Source organism: Phalacrocorax carbo, chromosome 1 (assembly GCF_963921805.1).
Source record: "Phalacrocorax carbo chromosome 1, bPhaCar2.1, whole genome shotgun sequence".
Taxonomy (NCBI): domain Eukaryota; kingdom Metazoa; phylum Chordata; class Aves; order Suliformes; family Phalacrocoracidae; genus Phalacrocorax; species Phalacrocorax carbo.
The window spans coordinates 86,136,866-86,147,851 of record NC_087513.1 but is presented as its reverse complement, the minus strand read 5'-3'; the positions used below and the strand labels follow the sequence as shown (position 1 = coordinate 86,147,851).

Genomic DNA, 10,986 nt, shown 5'->3' with positions numbered 1-10,986 from the left:
GAAGCTATCTTACAAAACGATGCAGGCTGCTACCTGCCATGAAGTGCCAAACGGAGAAGAAATTGAAAAAACAGCTCAGCTGCCACGACACTCTGAATTTCAGTCTGTCACACAATCACGTTAATCCAGCATAAATGTGTAGTGTTGCAGAAAGGGGCAATCGCATCTTTCCTTTCATCTTTCCTGCTGTCTCTCTTTTGTCAACATTGATGAGCATCAGAGAATTGATCCAGCTGAAAACTAAACTATAAAGAAATAAACCCATTTTGATTTACAATGAGCCCTTTCAGTTTAAAAAAAATGCACCATCTCCCTCCCTAGTTTTTTTTTTGTTCAAAGCAAAGTGGCTGGGCATCACAAAATCAGAGACTTTATTCTCTTCAGGAGTATTCTGGAGCACTACTGTCCCCTTCCTTGCTGAGCCATTGTCCACATGAACCTCCCTTGGATTGTATTCTTCTGCAGATGATTTCTCATAGTGTCACATGCTCCTTTAGTTACCCTCTACTTTTTTTATATCTAGCTTTCCCACTAAGAAGGAAATAACATGTTCTTTATTATTAAGAGTATGCCTGTAGCCTCCAGAGCACTGTAGTCAGAGCACTCCTCAGCTCCTTTCAGCCCATACTTGAGTCAAGGGAATTTTTTAGGACCATTCTGCTACTGCCCCAGTCACTCAGCAACACATGGCACATTGGGTCAGTGCCTGACTCCTTCACCTCAGCGTCAGGTCACTGTAGCTGAAAGCTTTCTCCTTACAGATGCCATGCTTCTCCCATCCCTTGCATGCATTGGGCTCCTGGGTACCCTCCTTGCTCTTGAAAAAACTCACTGCAGCCCTGGAATGCTTGGGAGGCTATCACATAATTTTCCATTGGATTAAAAGCATGGCATGAATGCTGCAATGAGAAGTGAATAAAAATGTAATCTAGCTTGCTGCATGGATTTTCGTAGTTGATCCATCTGACTGTCTATGTTGCAGAACACAGAGCTGTGGCATCAAAGACATCCTGCAGCATCAAAGACATTGCTTAACTAGATATTGGCCAGGATACCGATATCCATCACCATCTCCACAGGTAGTTGTGGATGTCCAAAGAGGACCCTGCAGCCTTTCCTGGGAAGGATCTGGAGGCCTTTTAAAACAAAACAGTTACACACTTCCCTACAGCTAATGCTGGGCAGATACAAGATGCTAGCTGCCAAATATGCCCATGAATGCTGCAGATTCTCTTCAGTAATGAAATCACTGGGGTTTTTTAGCAGAAATGCAGCCCACAGCTTCAATCAACACCCTACAATGTTGTTCCTGACTTTCTAATTCAGGTTTCTCTAGGACATTCAGCTGTCTGGTGAGGATTGTCATACAAAGGTTGCTCGCCTTTTAGCACTGTAAAGAAAGAGGCTGCAAAGACTCCATAAAGCTATGTTTCCTAAAGATGTTTAGGATTCTGTGAAGCAGGCCACTGCTAGACTCCTCTCAGCTCCACATCAGAGACCTGTGATGATCCAGGCACTGCCCATTCAGCAAATCCTCTAAAAAGGACCTTTTCCAAAGTAAAGAGCCTCCCAACAAATGTCAGGAAGCCAGCCACTCTTCCTCCTCCTAGCACTTCTGCAGAGGCACTTTGGTTTTGCCTGAAACTACTGGGAGATGTTAACTTCCTCTTTTCTAATCCTCTTCTCCTGAGCCCTTTTTGGAATCTGTCACCTCAGATAAATGGGTCCCTCCTCCAAGACCACTCTCTGATGCATGGGGCACCCAGGCCCTGGGAAAATAATATGCTGTTTCCAGGCACCACAGACAGACAGAAGCCTGGAGCAACTGCTTCCTCCTGTGGGAATGAAAGCACATTTGGTACCCACCGTGGACTTAAAGAAGCTGAGCGGTTTCATATATGGAGTGGATCTCAGGTTGGTGCCTTGGTAGGAATCATCACAGTCCTTTGTGGGGAAGAGTGGTTTGCATCCCTCTACCTCAGGGGTGCCTATTTCGATGCATTTCCCCATTGTGCATCTCACACAAAGCCTGCTAAGCCGTGGGCACCAACCCTTCTGGTTCAGGATTCTGCTGCTTGGCCCCTTCGCAGACACAAGGTGTTGACTCGGGAACCACCGCATCTGTATCTGTGCTAAGCCCCCAGAGAAGGACAGCTCTGTTACTTGACCCCTGGAGCTGAGTTTCCCAGTCAATGCCAGAAGTCTTGCAGTTAATCCCAGCCTGACCCCTGGAAAGCCTTTTGCCTGTCCAGGCGCCTGTCAAGTACCAACCTGTCTGGCAGTCTTTGCTTAAGCTACCTTTGCCAGACCTTCCCTTCTGCCTCCCCAGGCATGGCTGCTTTCTTTTTACAGCCCCTCACCATAAAGTTATTTGTTATCTTTTATTAGTAAGTAACTTCTTTTTGCTTGTTATATTTGCTTTAGCTCTGGGCAAACATCAATCAGGACATTTTGTATGAGGTCCATTTGGTGAGCACTCTATCTCAGGAACACCCAGACCAGCTGATCTCAAGTTGCACATCTGATAACCCAGTCTTCAGGTCACAGCGCAATTTCTTAGGTTAGTTAAAGACTGCAAATAAAATACAGAGCACCTTAAAAAGCAGCGTGGAGTGGAAGATTATGACTAGCTTCAGACTTGAGGCTGAAAGGACCAAAATGTGAAAGTGGAATCACTCAGACAAAAACATGGTATCACAGAAATCTGGAAACGCAATGGAAAATTCCTTCAGCAAGACTAACTCAATGATAGTGCAGAATAGGGTTTTCTATTCCTATTTTTCTTGGTAAGTGTACATTGCAAGGTCACTGCTGCAGGAAAGTCTAGAACCTGGCTGAAGCTAGTTAATGCCATTAGACGAAGGAGTATTTAGTGAGATCCTGGGCGACTCCTGTCGTAGCCTGCCCCTCATTCCCCATGGCTCTGCCAGGGTGCCACACGTCCCTCTCAGCCTCTCTACTCATTGAGCCCTAGGTGACCCACACACTTAGTTCTAAGAAGATGCCTTTGTGTTGATCTTTCTCCGGTCACTGTTATTTCTGCAGCGGGGTCCTGTTCTGGGAGATGACGAAAATGCCATTCAAGGCAGTCAGCATTTAAAATGGGTCGTTAGAGAGAAACGTCACAGGTGTCTTTGCTAAAGATAGTCTGGTGCTGAGTAAAACAGTGCCTCCAAAACCTTCATTTCACAACATGCTCACTCAGCATAATAACCCCTCAGCCCCAAACACCCCCCACTGCCAGACAGCTCCTGTCACTTTCCTGTGGTCTCCATCAGTCCCTCGTGACCACCCCTCAATGAGCGGCGCAGAATGGGAATACGTCTCTCTGCTTTGCCAGTTCTTAAAAGAAGCATTTCCTAGAGCATGGATTCAGTTAAGGGTGGTTTTGGGGGACTAAAGGAGAGTAGTGCCAGGACGGCAAGGCTAAGAGTGCAGAGTGGGTTGGGATGGAGGGGGAGATCCGTGAGCTCAGTGTCCCCCAGGCGAAGGCAGGGCAGGGAGAACAGATGGTGCTGGGCTGCAGAGCCATACATGTCTCCCCACCACAGTTCCATCTCCCTTCTCTCTCTCTCACCTTCACCCACACACTCACACCATTCTCACACTGCTGATTCAGGGGAAAGAGAGGTTGATGCTTTCTGCTTGGACTGGGCACCACAAACTGTTTTTCTTGAACAGGAGGAAAAAACACCTCCCGCCAACCGTCACAAGTTCTCCCCCATCTTCTCCCCTCTCTTCCTCTCTCATGAGATCCCATGGGCTGTGTAACACAGAGGTCACAAAGGGCCACTACAACGCAGTCCCCCAGGGACATCAAGGCACACAGGTTGCACCAGGTTCCCCTACACTGATCCCATTCCTCAGGAGACTGAAAAGCCGTGCATGATCAAAGAAATGAGAGCTGTCACCACAACAGGGAGCTGCTGAAGCAAGATGTACCACTTGCTCTCTTTTATCCTCCACCTTCACTACCCAGCTGAGGAAAACTAGAGAGCAAGCAAGGATCCTTTCACAGCAAAGAAGCGGCTGCTCTGAGTCACCTCCCTTCCCTCACCCCCAGGAAAAGCCCCAGCCCAGCCTTTGGGGGATGAGCTGCCAAGGGGCTTGGGTGTCTGACACCTGTCATGAAGGGCTGATTAAGTCTGAAAGAGTCAGAGCCAGTGGGTTGCTGGAAAGTGTGAGCCACAATAGTGGGGGTTCTCTGAGGCAGAAGGGGCCCCAGGATGAGGCACACAGATGGAAATGTATTGCCCTATGCAGAGCTCAGCAGCTACACAGGAGCTAGGATGATCCCACTCAGTGCAGGAGCTTGGGTGCGTTTTCCCCAGTGCTGCAGAAGGAGGAGGGTCCCTTCCTCACATCCCTCACAGCTTGCAGACCCTATTCTCAGTGCTGGTTTCTTCTCCTGGGTGCTCCTCTCTGTCTCCTCAGACCACCTCAGCTTTGTTCCAGATTGCCCTTAGGCTCTGGATTGATGGGTCACACATGCCCTGGCCGGAGCTCATCTCAGACCCTTTCCTCATGCTGCCTGTGAACTGGCCAATGAGAAAAACATTTGAAGGATTAAAGAAGGAAAAAAAACCAACCAAACAAACAAAAAAACACACACAAAAAACCCCAAACCCAACATCAACAACAAAAAAGAACAGCAGAAAAAAGACGAACACATTCTCAAAAGCCCTGAAACAATTAGAGAGAAGCTGTAAGAGGCGGAAAGATCAAACCAAAAAAGGTAAGAGATGAAAGAAAAACATGAAGGGCACTTGCTGGGAAGTGTCTTCTACACTTTTTCCACTGTCTATGTAGAAGCGAAACTTGTAAGAAAAACAACAGCGACCCAAAGAATTTCCACTAAAAGATGCTTAGAGCAGTGTCTCTGGTCCCTCCCTCCTCCTTCTCACTGGCTTCAGCTCTGCCTTCACGTGCCTCAGACTTAGACTGGTTTCTTGGTCGTGACGCATCTTCTTAGTGATACGAGGAAATTAGCTGCCCACCTGCAATATAAGGGCATCTAGGGAAATGCTTTGATCAGAGAGAGAGACAGCACGAGAGCAAGTACGTCCAGCTGACCCACCCTTGGTTCATCCACCCACTCTAACACCTTCTTTGCCCATGCCTCATTTTTGCTGATCTCTTAAAGCTTCGGACTGATCAAGCACGGACCCAAGTGGGAAGACGCAGCCCCTTGCCTCTCCTGGATACCACTATGAGGCCAGTGCCCCTGATGCTGTTCCTCACCTTCACTCTATTGGCTTTCAATGGTAAGAGGGGCTGAACATAACAAGGAAGGCAGAGTAGCTCAGAGTCTGGGTGTTACTTAGTCCCTGACAGGTGGGGAAGGGAGAACTGGTGCCCTTCTAAGCCCACTGAAGATGGCCAGATATTGCCCTCTGCTCCATGAGTCCCACCCTTTGCTCAATTCTCCATCTTCTTACAGCTGGCCACATCTTACCAGGAGTAGCAGAGTGGGAAAGCAGGGAGCAGAAAGTGTGGGCCAGAGCGGGGAGTTCAGCTGTCCTGCCTTGCCACCTGAGCCCCAGAAAGATGTCGAAGAGCTGGAAGCAGCTGCCTGACAAGACATCTGTCCTGTGGAAGCGACATGGGGGAAGGTATGCCAGGGCCAAGACAGATCTTTCCCCTTGTGGGAGGACTGGGGAGGGTGGGAGACACTTTGAGCCCCCTTTCTCCTTCTTCACATCCCCTCCTTCCAGCCGCCCTCCCCCCAATGTCACCTTTGCCTCTGGCACAAGCCGCTCACTTGTCCCACTCTCAGCGCCCACCAGGAGCCACACATGGTGCTGGAGGTGGGCTACTCTGGCCTTCAGAAGACGGCACTGCCCATGAAGCCCAGGGTGTCAGTCCAGGACTCTGCCTTACGCAATGGCAATTTCTCCCTGCGAATCGACCCAGTCCGGAGCGAGGATGCCGGGCTGTATGAGGCATGGGTTGCGTACAACACGAAGGTCCAGAGCTGCCAGGTGGAGCTGGGAGTAATTACAGGTAGGAGAAGATGGAAACCCTGGAGAATGTTGATTTTGGGTCCGGGGAGGTTGTGATGGTAGGATGGAGTGGGGCTGCTGTATTTGCCAGGGCAGGTTATAGCTCTGGCAGCAGCCCCCCAAAAGCGCACAGCCTCCTGCTGTCTGCTCTCAGCTCTGTAGAGAGGACTGCCCAAGGGACAAAGATAGGACAGAAGGGGCACAAAGGGATGGTTTTGTAGTCCCCCTGTGACCTTACCTTCCCCTGCCTACCCCTCTTTAATTTTTCTTGCAGTAACCCTCAGTCCACCCAGCCCTGTGGTAGAAAATGAGCCACTCTCATTGAGCTGCAACTCTAGCCACCGGGCCAGCCTTGTGGAGACACGCTGGTTCCACAATGGGCACCTGGTCCCCACCTCCACAACCTTCTGTTCTTCGCATGGGGCTCTCTCCATCCTCCGGCCAGCCATGAGCGATGCGGGCTCCTGGCGCTGCCAGCTCAGATACTCCGATAATGAGATCATTTCTGCCACGTACAACCTGCAAATTCTAGGTGAGCTCAGCTCTGTGTTGCTACTGCAGCATCCTCAGGTTGCTCCCCTTGATGTGTCTGACCAGCCCCAGTGGCTCCAGCTTCTCAGCTCCCACCCTGTCCTCACTGCCCAGGCCAGTCATTGCCCTGCGGACGAGCTCTTTCCAGGCACCACCCCACATTGTCCTCTCTCTCTGGCTCAGGTTTTGATGGCCCAACAAATCCTGTGGTCTATGCTGCATCTGGCTCTGCAGCTGATCTACCATGCACCCTGAGCTACCTTCCCAGTGCCTTTGGGATCAACGTGGTGACAGCCTACTGGAGCCGCCTTGCGGGAGGACACTTGAGAGACTGGGGCATCTCTCAGAATTTGAGCAGCAGAAGTTTCCCCCTTCATCTCCCTGCGGTGGGGCCAGGTGATGCAGGGCAGTACCACTGTGCTGTCTCTGTTGGCAGCAAGACAATCAACAGGGATGTGACCTTGGCAGTGGTTACAGGTGAGAGAAGAGACAGGGTGGTGCAAAACGGCTCTGGGGTCACCCACTGCTTGCAGATAAACCTCCCTGCATGTCAGTGCAGTGAGTGTGGGTTGCTCCTGCCCATAGGTCCTCACCCCGGTGCAGGAAACAAGGTCTCTATTCAGGGCATTGCACTGCACTGGACTCTGCTGAAAGCAGGGGTTTTCCTGAGTAACTTGATTGCTCATCTTGAAGACTGAGGAAGACAAAGAAAATAAATTAGAGGGGATAATGAAGGAGGGGTGTATTAGAAGAAGGAAGGATGGGGAAGAGATGTGGACCTCCCCGTAGTCTTTACTGAGGATAGTTTTTTTCCTTTGCTGCAGTCACCCCAAGCATCCAAGGACCGGTTTCTGAGGGGTCTCGTTTGATGCTCACCTGCAGCCTCACACACCCCTGGGGACATGAACGTTTCCAGTGGAAGCACTTTGGCTCAGCCCCCGCCGCTAACAGCAAGCTGACTGTGGCCACCTCCCATAACATGGAGGGCCACAGGTCCCAGACAGGCCCTACCTTGGAAATACCCCAAGTGTCACAAAAGGATACGGGCACGTGGGAATGCAGTGTATATGGCCCAGAAGGCAGACTGGGAGCAGTAGAGTACATGCTGCAGATCACAGGTACTGTGTCCCATGCACCTGTAACTGATCCCTTCTTCTCACCCTATTCAATTCACTGGTGCCCTCTCAGCCTCACCCTTTCCTTCTCCCCTTTGACCACTTGGATCCCATCTTCTTGTCATCCTGTCTTAGCTGTCACCAGTTCCTCCTGTTTCTCCTTCCAGCTCCCTGCACCCTTTTTCCAGTTTGCCACTCTTTGTGCAGTCCCAGCCTTGCCCCAGTACAAAATCAACCTTCCCCTCCTTCCTAACTGTGGTTCTTCCTCACAGGTGCCCAGGTCTCCAACCCTCCCACCATCTTCAGTGGGCAGGTTACTTTTGGGCTCACTCTCACCCTCTTCCTCCTGCTTATGGTCTGTGTTCTGGCTCTGGCCCTACAAAAAAGGGTAAGTGTCCATCACTCCATTCGGTTATTTTCCTGTACATCATCCCTTATTTTACCTTTCCCTGGGTATCCTAGAGACAGCATTGAAATGTCTCAGGGACACAGCAGACAGAGGAAGAATGGGGCCTAGGCAGCCTGCTGAGGGTGTTATCAACATGTAGTGAAAGCTGTATACTGGGCGTCAGCAGGTCTGGCTAACTGTGGCATTTATCTGGGGGCAGGTCAGACACTTCAGAGGAGGGGTAAAACCTTCTAGGAAACAATCACAACCCAGCCTTGAAAAGTTTCTTGTTTATTCTTGCAGAAATCAAGCCATGCTGGAATAGAGAAGGGTTAATTTCCAGGCTTTTGTAGATTTCCTCTCTCTTATTCCTTATCTGGATGCTTTGATGTAACAGAGTCTCCTGTTCCGTATAAATGTCTGCTGGTCCTCAGACACCAGTCTTAATGCAGGTCTGTTGTTGCTGGTTCAGCCCTCACACCTCGGCTGTCTACTTCTGGCAATTTACTGCCCTTCATTTGCTCAGCTCAATCCAGTATCTCATTTTCTGAAAACTCTGCTTTGCCTTTACCGACCCAAAGACCAGGCCAGGACTGATTCCTCCCCAGCATGCCACTGGAAAAAACTGTGGAAACAAGTCAGACCATTTCTCTGCATTTTTCTTACTGTTTCTCTGCAAATTAATTACATGGCAAATTCTTCATTCACAGTTTCTTTTTGCTGACAAGGGACACCTTTCATAAATAGCTGTGATGTAGTTGCCTTCCACTCAGCTTCTTGGGAGGGCCCACAGTGAAAATCCCCTTCAAGTACATAAAGGGCCAGGGGCTCAGAGCGATCTCAGGTTGGGAGAACTTGCCCTGGCGAAAGAGCTGGGTGCCTTGAACCTGCCTTGAGCTGAAGATGAGGGATGTGACAGCATTAATGCAAATTCTTAGCAACTCCCAGTGGCTGGAGGCTGAAGACAGGCAACATCGGAACAGAAGCAAGATGGGCATTTTAAAGAAAAACACTGCAGGTAGTGCTAGAGAGACTCGTGACTGGTTCTTTGTCATCGTTCCTTAATCAGCACTGATGGTAATCTAAGGCAGAGATCTACAGTTTCTGGGTGACTCTCTAGGCTGTGTAAGTCCAGGGCAAGATGATCAGAACCACCCTTTCTGGCCTAAAACCTTGGACAATAACACTTTACAGTGTAACTAAACCCTCAGCTAGGAGGAGATAGGACACCTGGGTCTCCAGCTCTGCTAGCTTAAACAGCTCTAATCCAGCCAGGATACCTACCACCTCAAAGCATTCGTATATGCCCTCACAGCCTTGCTTTGCCAAGTAAGCAAAGCTCCTCTGTTGCAGCACAGGTTCTCCATCCACTGATGGCCCTCCTGCCCTTCTCTGCACAGCCTCCCCAGTGGGCTCATCCTTTGTGAGAGTGCAGATGAGGTACCCTTGTTCTCCTTCTCTCTGCTGGCATTCTCTGAGATTACTTTTGCTCTTCTTGCATTGGTTGAACACTGGCTGCTCATTGGTATCCCTTCTTGGGCTATTGCCCATGCATTAGGGATTCCTGTTCCATCCCCTGAGCTTATCAATGTGCAGTTGATACTGTTGCATTTCATTCACCCTGTCATTCAGTTTACTGCTCCATTCTCCTAAAATATCTGGGTCTCAGGTGACATTTTCATCCTCTTTCTTCCAAATGAGGCTCCTCAACTTTATCAGCTACATAACTCATTAGCACTTTCACACGCTCTGTGCCACTAATGATTGCTCCCACAACTGATCTTTGAAGACCTGTGCTTATCAGTTCTCTACAGCCTGGCAGAGACCTGCCAGCAAAATCCCAGTCCCTTCGTCTTAGCTGAGATCACACCTACCATGCCATTCTTTTACTAGTCTCATCTTTGCACTTGTATTGATTACCTGTGTGTCACCATATACGTTACCATTCTCAGGAGCCTGGAGATGTACCTCTTTTCCATTGCCTAGAAAGTCACTTGTTAAAGCAAGATGTGAAAGTTTTTCTGTCTTTAATTTGTTCTTATCTCATTTTGCATGAACCTTCATACCTTTAATTATTCTCTCCGAAAAGGTGTTGTAAAACCTGGCATACCATTGAACCTGACAATGGCCTAACCATTGTCCAGATCATTCTTTGCTCTCTCTTAAGCATGTCCTGTCTTTGTTATTCCTTGTGCCCAAGACACCATAAAGGATAGTATTGAGCCAGCCTTCCCCAGAGGAAACTACATGTCTCAGGGAGTGGGGCTGGGGCTCTTCCCTGGCCCTAGGAGGGAATGGGAGCCTCGTGGTTGCAACCAGTAGCACTATGTCTTCCATGGCAGGGAGAAGCCCAGCCTTGTGCCATTCATTCTCCCTCCCATGCCTGATATTGCCCCTTTCTTCTCTTTCAGGCACGGTCTCCTGCCTTCCCAGCGCTGGAAGGGATGATAGCAGTCACTGTGCCAAGGAAGAAGGAGATGGAGGAGAACCAGAAAGAGAAGGTCCAGCAAACTGAGTGCTGATGGGAGCTGGGACACCAGGCCCAGTCTGCATGGGAGGATGAAACTCTGTGTGCCATGCTGCAGAGAGATGGGCTCCATGCAGAGCTCTCAGGAGGGTGTCGGGATGGCATGAAGATAGCAGGAGGCATGGGAGCTCTGTACCTGCAGAGGGGCTGGAAGCTGCGTAGCCTGGCAAGATGAGACTCACCACTGCAGTAAGGTGGCAGGCAGCACAGGTGCTTTGGAGCTATTGGGAGTATTTGAGCCAGTAGCTATTGCCTGCTTCAGTGCCACTTCTCTCTCCCACTCTTTGCCCCTCCTTCACGGCCTCTCTCACAGCCTTTCACTGGTGGGACACTTAAATGTGGAAGATAGCTGGAACCCAGCCCTCCTGCAGCCCAATGGTGTTTTCTCCCCCCTCCCCACTTTCCTCTCCCTCTCCCCACACT

The 10,986-nt window shown here is 49.8% G+C and overlaps 1 protein-coding gene across 1 annotated transcript; it reads left to right on the top strand.

The window, feature by feature from the left end:
• Positions 1 to 5,209: 5,209 nt before the first annotated feature.
• Positions 5,210 to 10,558, top strand: LAG3 (lymphocyte activating 3). The gene is made up of 8 exons (XM_009500779.2): positions 5,210 to 5,264; positions 5,441 to 5,612; positions 5,777 to 6,003; positions 6,277 to 6,534; positions 6,717 to 7,010; positions 7,358 to 7,651; positions 7,921 to 8,036; positions 10,448 to 10,558. Exons 1-8 carry the CDS (start codon positions 5,210 to 5,212, stop codon positions 10,556 to 10,558), a joined length of 1,527 nt encoding a protein of 508 aa, XP_009499074.2.
• The last annotated feature ends 428 nt before the right edge of the window (positions 10,559 to 10,986 follow it).

Excerpts from the sequence above, each read along its gene's own strand:
- LAG3 (XM_009500779.2), top strand. The coding sequence starts at position 5,210 with ATGAGGCCAGTGCCCCTGATGCTGTTCCTCACCTTCACTCTATTGGCT. Across the intron at positions 5,265-5,440 it reads CACTCTATTGGCTTTCAATG|CTGGCCACATCTTACCAGGA; the intron begins GTAAGAGGGGCT and ends ATCTTCTTACAG. Across the intron at positions 6,004-6,276 it reads GGAGCTGGGAGTAATTACAG|TAACCCTCAGTCCACCCAGC; the intron begins GTAGGAGAAGAT and ends TTTTTCTTGCAG.